General features: G+C 49.3%; 1 protein-coding gene and 1 long non-coding RNA gene across 2 annotated transcripts; both read left to right on the forward strand.

Annotated features, from left to right (window-relative positions):
• The first annotated feature begins 4972 nt into the window (after positions 1–4972).
• Positions 4973–7112, forward strand: LOC136356478 (uncharacterized). The gene is made up of 2 exons (XM_066310394.1): positions 4973–6685; positions 6928–7112. Exons 1-2 carry the CDS (start codon positions 5071–5073, stop codon positions 6963–6965), a joined length of 1653 nt encoding a protein of 550 aa, XP_066166491.1. The 5' UTR covers positions 4973–5070; the 3' UTR covers positions 6966–7112.
• A 6225-nt stretch (positions 7113–13337) lies between these two features.
• LOC136356494 (uncharacterized) lies at positions 13338–14486 on the forward strand. The gene is made up of 2 exons (XR_010741356.1): positions 13338–13484; positions 14121–14486. It is a non-coding gene; the product is annotated as an uncharacterized lncRNA (long non-coding RNA).
• The last annotated feature ends 4107 nt before the right edge of the window (positions 14487–18593 follow it).

Consider the following 18593-nt stretch of genomic DNA (forward strand, 5'->3'; position numbering starts at 1 on the left):
ACCAAACCTTATCATCATTGTGTTTCTAATTTTATAATTTTAAAAGTCACCCGAGTTGCTACCTCTTACTTCTATCACTACTTATTTATTTGCTTGCTCGTTCTATCACTGTTTCTATTTATTCTTCTTGAAATCTTTAAAAATTGATCTATAGATTTTAGAGTTTATTGTCACGTTGAGTTTCGGTTTTATAATTTTTAGAAGTCACGTCAAACGTTGTCACTATACTCCTCTACGGCCCATCCGCTGCCTCCCCTCTTTATTGTCATTGAGAATTTAAAATCAAACATGATTATCATTGAGTTTTTTTTTTATTTTTTAGAAGTCTCGAACCTTTAAAAATTGGACCTTGTAGTTTTTTTATATTTTATTATCTCGTTAGATTTCATTTTTATAATTTTTAGAACTCTCATAAAAAACTGCCACTATACTTCTCTATATCCCGTTCACTGCCTCCTCTCTTTATAGTCAATAGAATTATCGTTTGGGATTTTTTTTTTGCTTTCTAGAAGTCCCACCAAACCATCATCGATTTTGCTATTGTACTCCTCTATGGCTCGTCCGCTGCCTTCCTTCTTTACTATTATTGAGATTTTAAATTCAAACATGATTATTATTAGGGTTTATTTTGTACTTTGTAGAAGTCCCGCCAATCGCCGTTATCGTGTTGTTTAATGTCTTGTCTGTCGTCCCTCCTTTTAATCATCATTGTGATTCTATTTGGGTTTTGTTAATAGTTTTTGGATGCCTCACCAACCATCACCACTCTACTCCTTTACATGCCAATTGCTTCTCTCATCTTTATTGTCATTTGTCATCTGTGTTCCAAATGATTTTTTTTGAAAATTCCATATTTTTCATTTAGATATTTTTTATTTATAATTATATTCCTACTTAAACTTTTATAATTATTTTCCTATTTTTAGAATTTATTTTATTTGTTATTCGGAATTTTAATTAATCTCGTCATGTGGTCCATATGGTCTCTTCTTTCTTCTTTCAATAGTCTTTTAGCTTTTCGTTATGAATTTTAGTTATTTATAAATTGTATTCCTTGTTGAAATCTTTTTTTTCGCATTTCAAAATTTATTTTACTTTTTATTTCGAATTTTAATTACTCTTGTATTGTGTTTTATATGGACTATTCTTTTTATATTCCTTATTTTTTATTTCTTATTTCTGTTGTTTTAAAATTTTATTCCTACTTGAATGCTCATTTTTATTTTTCCAATTTTGGATTTTATTTATTTTTATTTTGAATTTTAATTAATCTTGTATTGTGTTCTTGTAGGGACTTTACTTTCAATATTGCTTATTTTTAATTCCGAATTTCAGTTATTTTTAAATTGTATTTATACTTGAACTTTTCTTTTTTTCTAATTTCTAATTTCTGATTTTATTTTATTTTTTATTCCGAATTTTAATTAATCTCGTATTTGCTTTTTATATGTACTTCTCTTTCAATATTGCTTATTTTTTTAATCTCAAATTTTTATTATTTCTAAATTGTATTTCCACATGTACTCTCCTTTTCTTCTTTCTGATTATTGTGAGGATTTCTAGTTTCCACAGATAACGTGTTCAAAAATTATAGTATGAAAAAAAATATATAACTCCTAAAATTTCTATTAAAACCATATATAAATACTATGTTCACTAATAGAAAAAATTCCTAGCAACACAATCTCTACTATTATAAAAAATGAAGATGTTTCCACGATCCGTCATCTATGTTTGAGTCGGTTATAAAAATTGAAAATGTTTCCACGGTTCGTCATTCGTGTTTGAGTCGGTTTTAATTTTATGTTTTGGTTTTAATCTATATCTCTTCTCTACTATTTAAAAGGAATCGTATAAGAAATCTGTTTAAAAAAACTCGCATGCTAACTTGGGACGATCGGACTCCTAACTGCAGCTCATGATTTTCTAAAAATACATATATATATCCAAGCGAACTCCCATATTGAATTTCATCTTAACTAAACCATATAACAATAATAAGATTAAAATAGACTTCGTCCATTGGAACGCACATGCATTTTTTATATACTATTATAAAAATTGAAGATGTTTCTGCGATCCGTCATCCGTGTTTGAGTCGGTTATAAAAATTGAAGATGTTTCCGCAGTTCTTCATCCGTGTTTGAGTCAGTTTTAATTTTATGTTTTGGTTTTAATCTATATATCTTCTCTACTATTATAAAAATTGAAGATGTTTTTATCGGTATTTTGGTACATCATTCGTGTATGAGTCGGTTTTTAAGTTCGTTTGTTTTTGGAAATACATATCCGTATTTGAGTCGGTTTTTAATATCGTTCACTTTTGGTAATACATAAATAATCATATATGAAATCTGTTTTAAAAAACTCGCATGCTAATTTGAAACGATCGGACTCCTAACTACAGCACATGATTTTCTAAAAAATATATATCCAAGCGAACTCCTAAAATAGACTTCATCCGTTGTAACACACGGGCATTTTTTCTACTCACCTTGAAAGATTGGATGGAAACATATACTAATAGACAATAACCTGTGTAGTAGCTGTATGAGCGTTTAGCACGATCCATTAATTAAGTTCATGTCCGTTTCACTGGTTAAAGCAATCCCATGTGAGTCCGGATCCAAGACGTACACCAAGTTGAATTATGTGCATATATGTCTAGGATTTGCCCGTGTCGACTCCTAATAGGATTTATGTAATTTGCTTTTCTCTATGTATATATTCCATTAATCTCAACCTTTAAAATCTAAACCTGCCAAGATCTAACGGTTAATATTTTTTTCTTTTTCTCCGATTAACGTGAGATTTTCTAGCCCCCACAGTGAACGTGGTGCTTCCTTTCAAGGCTGTTTTAATAATATAATAGATAGATAGATAGATAGATAGATAGATAGATAGTCTAATATTTGTATGAATCAAAGTGAATATCATGTATTCAAATAAGCAAACATGCCTATAACATGTTAGTATTTTTTTCCCATAGTAAAGCATTGGTTATATGCTAGTAGTTTGAAAATATTTTAGCCGTCAAAACAACTTCTAGAACAAATGGAGTATCTTCCTAGAAGGTACGTACTGAAACTTCCATTACTTCATCTTAGAATTAACATAGAACATGCCTGAAGTCGTACATATATATATTTATATATTCATATTCCAGTGAAGTTGTTGCTGGATATCTTCATGGAAAACACTAGGAATGCTGTTCACTGTCGCAATCGTGTTATCCTGGTTCCCACATCAACATCAAACCAATCAGTGTGTACGTACATCTCTATCTTCGAATTCGAATTTTGAAACAAAAATTAAGCAATGAGATATTACTGTATTGCGGTGTGAAATTAATGTTACCGTATGTACGCGCATGTACGAACTTTCGGATAAAGTTCATCATCGTTTCCAAAATTTCAACACAGAGATATATATATACTGAAATTTATCAAGACTGGAATTAGTCGTGTTCGGCCGGATCGAGAGAAGAAACATTCCGCGTAAAAGTGATTGCAAATTATATTCAAAACTTAGGTTTTTCTACCGTCAATCTACAACTTCTTGTATACCGTCAACAATACTAGCAAGACATATAAAGAAACAACACTAGAGAAAAATATGTACACTTTTTTTGTATAGAAAAAAAATAGTTAGACTCAGTTATTGCACACTGATGCAATGTACTTATGTTTTCTAAGTCAATATGGGAACTGAAAATTAATGACCAGTACTAATTCATCTTACAAATCAAATTTAGATTAAATATGTTATCTATCATGTTTTCATCCTAATTACTATTACATGTATTTGTACACGCCATAAAACTATCATTTGCAAAGTACTCCCTCCATCCAAAATGCTAAGTCATATTTGTTTTATACACCCTAAAAAATTCTATACCAAATATTAAAGGAAAAAGTACGAAATACCTCCCTGAACTATCGCGGTCGACCAAATTACCCCCCTAAACTCAAATACCGGACATTTTACACCCTAAACTATACATACCGGATAAACGACCCCCCTGAACACTGTTCTGGGCGGTTTTGATTTCAGCTATCACACGTGGCGCCAACGTGGCAGCCTAATCAGCAAAAAAAAATTAAAAAAAAATCCCTGGGCCCACCTGTCATCCAACTTCTCCCAGCTCCCTTGCGCGCTCTCTCTCTCGTGCGCGTACTCGGACCGCCAGCGGCGGAGCTCGCTCGCGCGGCTGGGGGCGGAGGCGAGCTGGTTACCCCAAATCCAGCCACCGCCGCGCTCTTCTTCCCTTTGGCCGCCCGCGGAGGAGGCAGCCGGAGCTCATGGTGGACGGCGGCGCGGGGATGGGAAGATGGCGACGGCGCGGGGACGGGAGGTGTGCGGGGTCGGCGACGGCGAACTTCTTCGCGCCGCCCTGGGAGGAACGAGGCGGAGGCCCAGCCGCCGCCGGTGAGGAACGAGGCCGGAGGCGGAGGCGGTAGAGAGGAAGACCGGCGTCGTGTGGTGGCGAGCACGAAAGGGACGGCGAGCCCGGAAGGACCTGTCCGCGAGCGTGGTACGCACCAGCGAGGCGGGGGAAGGGAGGCGGAAGAGGTCATCGCCGAGCACCTCGACGTTGCCCGTCGCCGGCCCTCGCGCGCCGACCGCAAGCGCCACTCGACCTGCTCCCGCGCGGCCGCCACCTCGACGCCGCCCGTCGCCAGCCCTCGCGCGCCGACCCCCGCGCCGCTCTGTTAGACTGTATATGGCATGTATCTCTAATTAGCCCTCTTTCCTAAAACCTCCTGATCATGCTTCCATAAATCGGTCGAGTGTTCTATGGAAGGTTGGCGCCTATATGTAATACTCTTCGTGTATCAACATGATTATCGCGTTGAGCCATATCCACTCTCATGGTATCAGACAGCCGATCACAAGCTTCCGCTCCCTAACCCATCGCCGACGACCTCACCGGCCACCACATCCTCTTCTCCGGCCAGCCTCATGTCGTCCGCCTCCTCCACCCCTCCCTCCCCCACCTCTGCCGCCCTGGACACAGCGGCCGATGCCGTCGCGAAGGCTGTCCGCGCCGCGTTCCAGGTGCTGCCTGGCATGGAGATCGACCCCACGACGGCGAACACCGTCGTCGACTCTGCTGCCACCCGGGCGTCCGACGCCGCTCGCAACGCCCTCTCCCCCGTGCTGAGCACCCTCCTGTCCGGCACTCCCGCGACGACCGGCGCTCCCGCGACTACTGGCGCCCCCGCCGGCGCAGGCATCGCCGCGACCTCCGTGGCCGCCACCCACGGCGTGGCGCCTGCGACCACGGCGCCTCTTCCCGGCACCATGCCGGCTGACCTCGCCGCCCTCTTCGCCTCTGCGCGCCTCGCGCATGGCGTCCACACGCCGGAGCCGACCGTCCCCGACTTCTCGCGCCCACCCGCCACTCCTCTCGACGACGCCGCCTTGGCAGCACTCCACGCTCAAGCCGTCAGCGTCCTCAACATCAAGGCACTCGTTCCCGTGACTCTCGACGTCGCTGCCACCAACTACACACGATGGCGTGGCCTCTTCCTCGTGGCACTCGGCAAGTACGCCCTCACGGATCACGTCCTCTCCGACGCGTACCACTTCGACCGCGCCGATTGGGTGCAAATGGATTGTGTCGTCCTCGCTTGGCTCTTCGGCACCATCTCCTTCGACCTTCTCCAAGACGTCCTTGCGACTGACACTACAGCTCGTCTCGTTTGGCGCGGCCTCGAGTATCAATTCCTTGGCAACAGCGAGCAACGTGCCCTCAACCTCACGACGGAATTCCACACGTTCCAACAAGGCGACCTCTCCGTCGACGAGTACTGCCGCAAGATGAAGACCTTCGCTGACAGCCTCGGCGACGTCGGCGAGCCCGTCCGCGACCGCACCCTCGTCCTCAACACTTTGAATGGTTTGTCCGAGAAGTTCAATAACCTCCGGTCTCTAGTTCCCATGCAGCGGCCATTCCCGACCTTCGCCGAGCTTCGCTCCTTGCTTCGCCTGGAAGAACTCTCCAAGCCGAACCACGCCGCGTCTGCTTCTTCCGCCGTCTTCCTCGCCACGGGCAGCACGACCAACGGCGGCAAGGGCGCCAATCCAGCGCACGGCACCGGCTATGGTGCCGGCAACCAAGGCGGTGGCGGCAAGGGCAACAGCAACCGGCGTCGCCGCGGCGGCAACGGCGGCGGCGGTGGCGGTGGTGGTGGCGGCGGTAACAGCAACCAAGGAGGCGGCAGCACCGTTCCAGCACAGGCGCAAGGTGCCCAGTGGAGGGCTGGCTCCCAGTGGCCTTCCCCACAAAATCCATGGGCCGGCACCATCCACATGTGGCCGGGCCCGTTGGGTCGTGGTGTGCTTGGCCCAAGGCCGGCACCCTCCCCCTTTGCTGGTGCTGCTTTGGCTGGGCCGAGCGGCGGCCCGCTGCCTGGCCAAGTCTACCCGGCGCCCGTCCCCTACCAGACAGCAGCTGGCCTGGGGCAGCAGGCCCAGCTCGGTGGCGTGGGCCAGTTCGGCCCATCACAGCCACCCACTTCAGTGGCTCTTCAACAACCTTTGGGCTGGTTTGGTGGTGCTCCTTCGCAGTGGGACCAAGCGTCCCTTGCCGGCTCCTTCAACACCACGACGCTACACCAACCCGCCACAAATGACTGGTATATGGACACTGGTGCCACTGCACACATGACCTCCGACACCGGTATCCTCTCCCTTTCACACCCACCCAATCCCAACTCCCCTTCTCATATTGTCGTTGGTAATGGCTCTACTATTCCTGTTACTTCCATTGGGCACTCTAAAATTTGTCACCCTAACTGTTCCTTTACACTTCGTGACATTCTTTGTTCCCCCGCTATTATTAAAAATCTTATCTCCGTTCGCCGATTTGTTATTGATAATTGGTGTTCTGTCGAGTTTGACCCCTTTGGCTTCTCTGTGAAGGATCTTCGCACCAGGACCGTGATCGCCAGGTTCAATAGCTCCGGTCCTCTCTACTCCCTACACCATGCACTGCCTCCTCCACCAGCAGCCACCGCCCTCCTCGCCAACTCTAGCACCGACCTTCTCTGGCATCGTCGTCTCGGCCACCTTGGTCACGACGCCCTCAACCGCCTCGCTGCCGTCGTCCCTATGACACGCGGCGACCTCACCGGAGTGTGTCACGCTTGCCAGCTTGGCCGCCATGTTCGCCTTCCCTTTGCTAGTTCTACTTCTCGGGCATCGACAAACTTTGAGTTATTCCATTGTGATTTATGGACATCTCCTGTCGTTAGTGCTTCCGGGTTTAAATACTATCTTGTCATTCTTGACGATTGCTCACATTATGTGTGGACTTTCCCTTTACGTTTTAAATCCGACACTTTCACCACCTTGTCCCACTTTTTTGCTTATGTTAAGACTCAGTTTGCCACTAACATCCGCAGCATTCAGTGCGACAACGGCCGTGAGTTTGACAACTCCGCCGCTCGCACCTTCTTTCTCACCAATGGTGTTCACCTTCGGATGTCTTGCCCCCACACCTCGCCTCAGAATGGTAAAGCCGAACGCATCCTTCGTTCCCTCAATAACATTGTTCGCTCCATGCTGTTTCAGGCCAAGCTCCCCGGATCCTTCTGGGTTGAAGCGCTTCACACCGCCACACACCTCATCAACCGACACCCCACCAAAACACTCGATCGCCACACCCCTCACTTTGCCCTATATGGTACCCATCCCTCATATTCGCACCTTCGTGTCTTCGGTTGCAAGTGTTATCCAAACCTCTCCGCCACCACACCGCACAAGCTTGCCCCCCGTTCCACCATGTGCGTTTTCCTAGGCTACCCCCTCTACCATAAAGGATATCGGTGTTTTGATCCCCTGTCCAACAGGGTTATTATTTCACGGCATGTTGTGTTTGATGAGCACTCGTTTCCATTTACTGAGCTCACTAATGGTGTCTCCAATGCTACTGATCTCGATTTTTTGGAGGATTTCACTGCTCCAGCACAGGCACCAATTGGAGCGACTCGTCGACCAGCTGTGGCGCCGACAACACAGACGGCCAGCTCGCCCATGGTGCATGGGCTTGAGCGGCCGCCACCCTGTTCTCCCACCAGGCCGGTCTCAACACCTGGTGGGCCGTCCTCCCCAGACAGCCGGCTCGGGCCGCCTTCCCCCACCCCTGCACTGATTGGGCCGGCGTCGACTTCACCTGGACCGCCTTCAGCTGGGCCGGCTCCATCAGCCTCCACCTGCCCGGCCTCTTCGACCTGGGAGACCGTGGCTCGGCCGCCCACTCCTCCCGGCCTTCCTCGACTGGACGGCCCGCATCTCCCGCCAGCTCCACATGTCCCGCGCCGCCTTCGATCAGTTCGTGCTACCGGCGCACCAACTCCACTGTCCGGCCTGGAAATCTCACCGGTTGTCAACGACCACGTCATGACAACCCGCGCCAAGTCCGGTCACCACAAGCCTGTTCATCGGCTTAATCTTCATGCCGCCCCGCTGTCTCTGGTGCCCAAGACATACCGGGCGGCCCTTGCCGATCCGCTCTGGCGCGCCGCCATGGAAGAAGAGTACAATGCTCTCCTCGCCAACCGCACCTGGGATCTTGTTCCGCGTCCTGCCGGCGTGAACGTCGTCACCGGCAAGTGGATCTTCAAGCACAAGTTTCATGCTGACGGCTCCCTCGACCGGTACAAGGCTCGTTGGGTTCTTCGCGGCTTCACCCAACGCCCCGGCGTCGACTTCGATGAGACTTTCAGCCCGGTCGTCAAGCCGGCCACTGTCCGCACTGTCCTCAGCCTCGCCGTTTCTCGCGACTGGCCGGTGCACCAACTCGACGTCAAGAACGCCTTCCTCCACGGCACGCTTCAGGAGACTGTCTACTGCACCCAGCCGCCCGGCTTCGTCGACTCCGCCAAGCCCGACATGGTGTGCTGCCTCAACAAGTCCCTCTACGGCCTCAAGCAGGCCCCGCGCGCATGGTACAGCCGCTTCACCACCTTTCTACAGTCCATCGGGTTTGTTGAGGCCAAGTCCGACACGTCCTTGTTCATCCTTCACCGAGGGAACGACACCGTCTACCTTCTGCTCTACGTCGACGACATCGTGCTGACGGCTTCCTCACGCACGCTCCTTCATTGGACCATCTCCGCCCTTCAGGGCGAGTTTTCCATGAAGGACCTCGGCGCCCTCCACCACTTCCTCGGCGTCAGCGTCACCAGGAATTCAGCTGGCCTCGTGCTCAGCCAGCGGCAGTACTGCATTGACATCCTCGAGCGTGCAGGCATGGCAGATTGCAAGCCCTGTAACACTCCTGTCGACACCACTGCCAAGCTTTCCTCCTCCGACGGCCCTCCTGTAGCGGATCCCACAGACTTCAGGAGCCTCGCCGGTGCGCTACAGTACCTCACCTTCACCCGGCCCGACATCTCCTACGCTGTACAGCAAGTCTGCCTTCACATGCATGACCCTCGCGAGCCTCACCTGGCAGCCCTCAAGCGGATCCTCCACTACATCCGTGGCTCTGTGGACCTAGGACTCCACATTCAGCGGTCCTCCGCCTGCGACCTCGCCGTCTACTCCGACGCCGACTGGGCCGGCTGCCCTGACACTCGTCGCTCCACATCTGGCTACGCCGTCTTCCTTGGAGACAACTTGGTGTCATGGTCCTCCAAGCGCCAGCACACGGTCTCCCGCTCCAGTGCAGAGGCCGAGTACCGCGCCGTTGCCAATGCGGTCGCCGAGGTCACATGGCTGCGCCAGCTACTCCAGGAGCTACATTCTCCGCCGTCGCGGGCTACACTGGTCTACTGCGACAATGTCAGTGCCGTCTACCTCTCCTCCAACCCGGTGCAGCATCAGCGTACCAAGCATGTTGAGATCGACCTTCACTTCGTTCGGGAACGTGTCGCGGTCGGCGCCGTCCGTGTTCTTCATGTTCCCACAACATCGCAGTACGCCGACATCTTCACCAAGGGGCTTCCTACACCGGTCTTCACCGAGTTTCGCTCCAGTCTCAACGTCTGCTAGCGCCGTTGCGACTGCGGGGGGGTGTTAGACTGTATATGGCATGTATCTCTAATTAGCCCTCTTTCCTAAAACCTCCCGATCATGCTTCCATAAATCGGTCGAGTGTTCTATGGAAGGTTGGCGCCTATATGTAATACTCTTCGTGTATCAACATGATTATCGCGTTGAGCCATATCCACTCTCACGCTCGACCAGGGACCACGTGGCCGCCACCTCGGCGCCGCCCGTCGCCAGCCCTCGCGCGCCGACCCCCGCGCCACTCGACCAGGGACCGCGCGGCTGCCACCTCGGCGCCGCCCGTCACCGGCCCTCGCGCGCCGACTCCAGCGCCGCTTGACCTGGAACCGCGCGGCCACCACCTCAACGCCGCCCGTCCGATGCTTTGTGGATAGCCGACTGGCGCCTTCGCCGCCAGCCAATCCGGCGACCCCTCCCGCCGCCTGCCGGAACCCGAACCGGTAGTTGGCGTTCATCTGGCTGGCGAGCAGCTCGGTGGCGGAGGGCCCCGTTGGACGCTGCGATGGGAAGTTTAACATCTCCGGGAACGCGCACGATCCATGCCCGGCCGTCGCCTCTGCGTGGTCGTACATGGCGGCAGGCTGGGCGTGCTCATCGCCGTCGATGCGGAGCAAGCCATGGCCTCCCCTCTCACCCGGCCGGCGGGTCGAAGCCCTGCTGCACCCTCAGGCCTCAGCTTGTCGAGGCGGCTCTGCTGCGCCAAGTGATGTTGCTGCTGCTCGTGCTGTAGCCAGGGAAGTCGAAGGCCTGTTGCTGCTGCTGTTCCTATGCCGGCGATGGTCATTTGGCCAACAAGCTCCTCTCATTTCTCTGCAGCTACCTGAGCTCATCACCACAAGAAACCGGATGGCAGGCTGCCGGCGGCGAGCGCCCATCGCCTCACCCGTCCCCCCGCGCCACTGCCCACGGCACGTCCGCGCGCGCCGCCGCCCACCGCCCGTCCGCAGCCGTGTGCACGGGAGAGAGAGAGAGAGAGAGCGCGACCGAGGAGAGGGAGACCGGGAAGGAAGAGAGATGAAATGTGGCCCCGAGGAGTCTTTTTCTGACTAGATTGCCACGTTGGCGCCACGTGTACAAGCTCAAGTCAAAACCGCTCAAAATAGTATTGAGGGGGGTAATTCGTCTGGTATTAAAAGTTTAGGGTACGCTATGTCTGGTTTTCGGGTTCAGGGGGTAATTCAGCCAACCATGATAGTTCAGGGGGGTAATCCGTACTTTTTCCAATATTAAAAATACCTAAAGAAAACTTCCCATATATAATTGATGGGATTATTATGGATATGAAGTGCCCATAAATATTACGAACACGCAAGTAGCCTTCCAATAAGATTTTAGTGAGATCAGAAATATGTTGATGGTTTTCGTTTCTTTAAGCATGTGTTAGATGTCGTATTTGCCGAAGTGTAAGCATAGTGTTGCATGTGTAGTAGTATGTGTACATGTGCTTATGCCGTGTAGTAACAAAAGAATTGAAGTGGCCTGTTTATTTTGAAATCTGTTTTGGGCCGAAAGCTAACTGGGCCGGTGGAGATTCGGATGAAGATCCCGGCGGACTTGGCACTTGGGCTGAGTTAGTGGGCCGTGTCCATTGGCCCAGTGAGCCCATGTTCACATCGCTTGATCCGCCGCGGAATAAGTTCATCTGAGGTCCCTTAACTTGTCAACGAATCCGATTTTCGTCATTCAACCACGAAACCAGATACAACGGGTGCCTCAATTATCAAAACCACTACAGATGAGATCCCTCAGTGATTTAGACGGCGGTTTTGGCTGACGTGGTGCATACGTGGCAAATTTGACTCGGTCTTCATTTGACGTGGCATTAACGTGGCGTTTACGTGGCAATTGGATCCGGAAAAATAATAAATCCTATGGGACCCACATGTCAGTTTCACACACAAATAAAAATGGTGGGGCCCACATGTCATTCTAACCCCTCCTCTTCTTCCTCCTCTCCCGATCTGCCCTCTCTTCTTTCCTCTCCTCTCTTCAGGCGCGCCGAGAGGGAGAAGGGCGGTGGCCGCTGGACGGCGGGAAGAAGAGCACGACACGGCAGCAATAGAGCGGGGAGCCCGGCGAGCGCACGCGGAGAGGGAGAAGGCGGGGAGAAGCACGGGGGGCGACAGCCATCGGCGCGTGGAGGCGGTTGAGGAGCGGCGCGTGGTGGCGGTTGAGGAGCGGCGCGTGGTGGCCGATGGCAGAAGGAGCTTTGTGCGGTGGCAAACGGGAGACGGGAGAGGAGGGAGCGGCGGTCGGAGCTGCACGACCTCGGCCCCGCCGCCGCTGACTCCTGCTGCGCCGCTGCATCGATTTGCACGAGTTGGCGACGTGCGACGGCGAGCTCGCAGTCGCGGGACACGAAGGAGGAGGAAGGGATCCCTCTCCTCGTCGTCCGCTGGCCACACCCCGTCGCGCCGCTGCTCTTCGCCTCCGCCTTCTCCTCTCCCGGCAGCCGGCGACGTAGTTGTGCAGCCCTGCCGCGGCGACCCCGGGCACGGCGGAGTTCGCCGAAGCTGCTTCGGCGACGTTGACCGCCCCGAGCACCGTCGTGGTCCGCGTCCCCCCCTGCGCAGCCCGACCACATACCCCGCCGCTCTCGCCACCGGCGGCAACGCCTCCACCAACGGCTGCACCCCCGCCACTTCCCTCCTGCCCCGACGACACCGCCGCGCACACCACCCCCACCCTTCTCCTCATCCTCCCCCGTAGCGACGAGGCGGAGGACAAGGATGACGATGCCGCGGCGGCGGCAGCGGCAGCGTCGCGAGGCGAGGGGTTCGCGGAGGCAAGGAAGAGGTCCCTGATGACTCATTTGTTCCGCCGGCGCTGGCCACACCATCCTGAGCCACATGCCTCGCGGAGCTCGAGGAGGAGCATGCTCGGGACGCGCTTGCGGCGGAGGTGGGTTCCCAGCGGCGGCGTGCTGCTGGAAGAAAGAAGGAGGGACTAGGGAGGATGAGGAAGAAGAGAGAGAGGAGAGAGGGGATATAGAGAAGAGGAAGGAGCGAGGATGACATGTGGGCCACATGGCCCCACCATTTTTTATTTCCTGTGTAGCTGACATGTGGGTCCCACTGTTTTATTTATTTTTCCAGCGTCGAATTGCCACGTAAGCGCCACGTCAATGCCACGTGGGATGAGGAACTAGTCAAAGGAGCCACGTATGCACCACGACAACCAAAACCGGACACAAATACTGCCTAGGGACCTTATTTGCACGGTTTCGTAAGTTGGGCGATGAGTTGTACCTTGTTCTGCGCTCAGGGACGAATTTCGAACTCAGCAACAAATTGAGGGACCGCAGGTGAACTTGTTCCATCCGCCGCTCGCCATCCCCAATTCCCAGTGTCTCTCGCCATCCCCATTTCCCCCACATCGTCGGACGTTGCCGTCCGCCTCCACCGCAACGGCGTCTCCTGCTGCTGCTGCGGCCGCCGGCGACGGATCTCCTCCGCTTCTCCGAGGTACGGCATTCTGTCGCAGTGCGCCTTGAAGAAAGTGATTGGTGTTTTAGATTGTTTTCCCGTGATCCTCGCTAGGTATTAGCGAGTTTTTTTTTTTTTGGATGCGTCGTCAGGTCTGATTAATCTGCTATTTTTACAACGAATACAAGGGCGCCTTCTTCCTTTGTTCCAGCGCTTTTGGAACGCCTAGATATCAGGAAATTAATTCGTTAATGCTCTGTCATCCGGGGATGCATGCCATTGTTGACGATTGCAAACATACGTGATTGTGTGATTTATGGGAAAATTTACTGGTTTCTGTTCAATCAGAACTTCACCAGAATTTTGGCTTAACCTCTCCTTCACTCTGCTCCCATTACCCCCACACTTGCCTTCTTCTGCAAATTTATCATCCCAAAATCTTTCGAATGTTATATACCAAGTACAGTAATGAGGGAGATTTACAATTACAACAGAGTACTTGTGTACTGAACTGCAAACTGCATAAACTTTCCTTTGTGCATCACAGTAATTGATCAGGACGATTAATCGCGATTAGTTGGACGATCAGATAATGCTGCAGCATGGTGAAGTTGCTGAATAACATGAAAGGAAATCTTTCCATCATAACACGTGAAAGTGACTCTCTCCTCCTAGGTGGGAGGTGTCGTTCGAATCAAGGACGCACCAAAGGTGAGCTAAAAAGGTCGCCACAACAGGACATGCCTATGCTGGAGATAGATTTGAATGTCATTGCATGCCGAGGTTGAAGATGGTGGGGGTTAGTTCACAACTAATTCCAAAAAGTGGGAGGTTATGCCCTTTAGCTCATTGGAAATACCCATCCGGTCACAAGTATATGTGGATTACAACATGAGCATGGTCCTCGGAATATAATATTGTGACCGCTAATTTATATTGCAAATTTATTTTTAGTACCCTACAGAACTATAATACTATGATTTTTTTTAGATAAATCTACACTTACGATTTTGATGTATTCAATCTAAATACTTCAAATGATTTTTCCGAAGAGCGACTCCTAGTGTATTAATATATTTAAGAAATTATAATATGCAAGGCTATTAAAAAATAAAATCACGGCAAGCTAGTTAGCTACTCCCTCTGTTTTAGATTATAAGACGTCTTTGACTTTGGTCAAAGTCAAACTATTTTAAGGTTGACTAGGTCCATAGACAAATATATATAGTAATATTTATAATATTAAATTAGTTTCATCAAATTAATAATTGAATATATTTTATAATAAATTTTTATTGGGTTGAAAATGTTACTACTTTTTTCTATAAATTTGGTCAAACTTTAATCGGTTTGATTTCGATCAAAGTAAAAACGTATTATAACCTGTAACGGAGGGAGTGGTTCTCAATAATCAGAAATTACTCTGCTTGCACTCTACGGATAATCATGGAAAATTCCTTGAAAAGATATTTCCATGCTTGAAAGAATGGCTCATCAATCCCATTGGAAATCTTGCCATTCTGAACCAACCAAATAAACCATATGACCATAATAACCACCTTGTCATAACAGTTGCTGTTTAATCTTTGCGTGTGGCTAATGTAAATGTTTTAAGGAGAATTAAAAAATGACTGAAATGGAGGACAGTATATCTGACGTTGAGATAGAGGAACTGGGTAATTCAATGAAGGATGAACTGAGAAATTACTTGTCATTGAATATTGAGCGCCATCCTCCCTCTGTGCATCTCTATTCACGGCCATTGGAGCATGGTGAGGAGGACGGCAACGGCAACGAGCACGGGCAGCACCCCCTAATCCTCCACTTCGTGCCTGCCACGAGCTTGAGCTCGCCAGCCCGTTGGCGGGAAGCCCGGCTTTGCGCGCCACAGCTCCGCTCGCTCGGCTCCACCGGCCTACTCACCCCGCCGCCGCCAGCTCTCCACCCGCTCGGCTCCGCTGGTCTGCTCCACCCGCCTACTGGTTTCGCTCGCCGCCACCCACTCGGCTCCGCTGGTCTCCTCCACCCGCCTGCCGGTTTCGCTCGCCGTCGCCCGCTCGGCTCCGCTGGACTGCTCTGTCCACCGCCGCCACTAATAAGGACACAACTAGCTCAGATATAACCATGACTACCTTATGTATTAATCAACCAAAGGTGTATATATTCTATATTAGTTTTACTTGTTATATATTTGAACAAACGTTGCTACACAAATGAGTTTTGTATGTTTTCGTTTACAGAGGTACTTGCTTGGGCGAAAGAAAAGAGACCGTGCGTAAGGAATACATGGATGATTAAAGAAATTGATTAGAGACCAAACCAAGACCTTCTCCAAGTCTACTTCTACCTCACCATGTTACTTTTGGTTCATAGAAGACAAGAGATAAAGTTCTATACGTTTTGGATTAGGATTCGGGCCTCCTGACAGCATCAACTTCAAACGGACCTAGCCGCTCATCTAGAAGGAATTTCGATCGTGGCCCATGAGTACTTGTTGGAAAGCTTATGGAGTCCACTTTCATATGGTTTTGGTCCCACGTCAAAATTCCTACCGAGCTGTTGGGAATCTGCAAAATAAGTCATGTACCTCATCCAGTCTGAATCTGATTTGAGTTTTGGGCCTTGTAATTGTGTCGTGGGCTTAGCCCATAGGGGTGTGCGCCCTAGGACAACCCTAGGACGTCCCTAATAATATTTATTCAGTAACCGTCATTGTTTGGAGTGGAGTTTTGCTTAGATTAATCTGTCAAGAACAGTTTCGCCGCTAGATCGGTTTGTGAAACCCCAAATTCGAGTGCTTAATCATTCATATGCAATTGTTTTGCAATCTATGTTATTCTTGCTTGTGTTCTTCGATTCGCATGCAGGGATTAGCCTTCTCGGCGAGGTCAACTGGGTTTCGGCACGGTTGATAAACAGAGGAGACGTGGTGTTGCGATTGTGGGGCTCAAGAGCGTGTTCGTTCAAAAGCCGAATCGAGTTGTGTCTCGACTCCGCCCAAATCGACTATTTATCAATACCTATCGGAAGATCGGGACCTAACATCCTCATCAGCCACTCCACCCGTTTGCCGGCTTTGCCCGCACGTCACCCCACCTGCTCCGCTCCGCCTCCTAGCGAAGTGGCGAGTTGGCATGGGTGAGAGAAGACGGGAATGTGATGGTGACATGTGGGACCATGTGGGCCCCACTATCTATTATTATTTTGTATGTGTAACTGACATGTAGGTTCTATGGTTTTAATTACTTTTCCAGGTTAAATTGACATGTAAGTGCTACGTCAATGCCACGTGACACGAAAACTTAGTTAAAAGGAGCCACTTAGTCGTTACATCAGCCAAAACCCGGTCATGTCGGGTCCCTTGTCACGCGGCCCGGCTAACCCGGCCCAAAGGAGCCCAAAGTCTCCCACCACATTGATCCCTCCGACGCTGTCGTCCACCGCATTCCACTACCCTCACCCCATCTTCGATCACCTTCCGCCTCCCGGATTCTCCGGACACCGGCGACCACTTCCCACCGGCGTATTTTTCCTCCCGCGGCCGCTGGAGCTCGCTCCGTGTCCCGAGGTACGGCATTCTGTCGGATCTCACCGTGAACAAAGTAAAATAATCGATCAACTTTTCGTGGATCTATTCTCGTTCGTACGAGGTAGTAATGTTTTAGGGTTATTCACTTGTTTTGTTTCCCTCGGCTATTGTTGTTATCTTTCGGATGCGTTGCAACTAGCCTCCACTCTACAATTTTCGCAACGGCAAGCTCGTCTTCTTCTTCACTCTTGGAAAATTTTTACTAGCTTATGTTCAATGTGCCAGGCCAGGGTTCAGAATCTCTCCTTCAAGCTATACCTCCACTTGTTTGTAATCCGGGCTTCTTCCATTACATTGATTTTACTAATGTAATGATTCTCTTTTCTAAAATGTAAGGCATGAGCTCTGTCGATCAGTTAAGAAGGAAATGTAAAGGCTTTTAGGAGAGGTAGAAAATGACTGAAATGGAAGACGGTATATCTGATGTTGAGATAGAGGAGCTGGGTAACTCAATGAAGGATAAACTGAAAAAATACATGTCATTGGATACTGTGCATGCTGATGGATCTGAGTTCTGCTTGATTCCAAGAATCCATGAGCATATCCGTATGATAGACAGAGATTCTTATGAACCACTAATTTTGTCGATTGGCCCATATCACAATGGGTCTTCAGCACTTTCTTTCATGGAGAGAAAAAAATGGAACTGCTTGGACTATATCCTTAAGTTAAGCTGTCAAAAAGGTCTGAAAGATTACTTGACCATCATAAACAGACTAGAAAAACGAGCAAGGTCATGCTATTCTGGAGATATTAAAATGAATAAGAGAAAGTTCTTGCAGACTCTCTTGCTTGATGGATGCTTTGTACTTGTCTCTCTAAGTCAATACAATGAATTTTTGTGGCCTGATTCCCTCAGATATATACCTTCTCCTTCGAATGACAAAACATTTGAGGGAGCTTTGAGTTTTGGGGATCATCAGAAAGTAACTGGGAGAAATGAAAGTCAACAAGTAAACAAGGGGAAGCAGAGTGCGATGAAGAACACTCAATTGGATCATGACAGGCACTCTATGGAAGAATATTCAATCTCTGATATTGAGTTATCTTCGGAAATCAGTGGCCAGTATCAGGACCCCAGCCAGCAGATTGGACAGTGGTATGGCATGTTTGTTCCACATGACTTGCTCCTGTTAGAGAACCAAATTTCACTTTTTGTAATTCAGGGAATACACGAGATAGTTGTTTCAAAACTTGCAAGTAAATTGACAACTACTACTGCACTAAGAAGGAGTATTGTTCAATGCATTGAACAGTTTGTACCATGTTATCCAAAAGCAATAAGAGAATCCAATCGTCCAAAAGATTTTGATCATTTGTTACACTTATGTCATATGTACGTCAGACCCAGTCCAAACCAGGATGAGCATCATGGTCATACGGGGCACCACATTCGTCATTTTCTTCAGCTAGGATGGGATTATCTACATCTTACTTACAAGCAGGAGGCAGCTAATTTAGGTTCGTCACAGAATGGTCATTTTCCATATCGGTGGCGCCGGGCATCGCAGTATCATGAAGCTGGCATTGAATTTAGGAGGAGAGCATATAGCGAGTCC

Source organism: Oryza sativa, chromosome 5 (assembly GCF_034140825.1).
Source record: "Oryza sativa Japonica Group chromosome 5, ASM3414082v1".
In the NCBI taxonomy this organism is placed as follows: domain Eukaryota; kingdom Viridiplantae; phylum Streptophyta; class Magnoliopsida; order Poales; family Poaceae; genus Oryza; species Oryza sativa.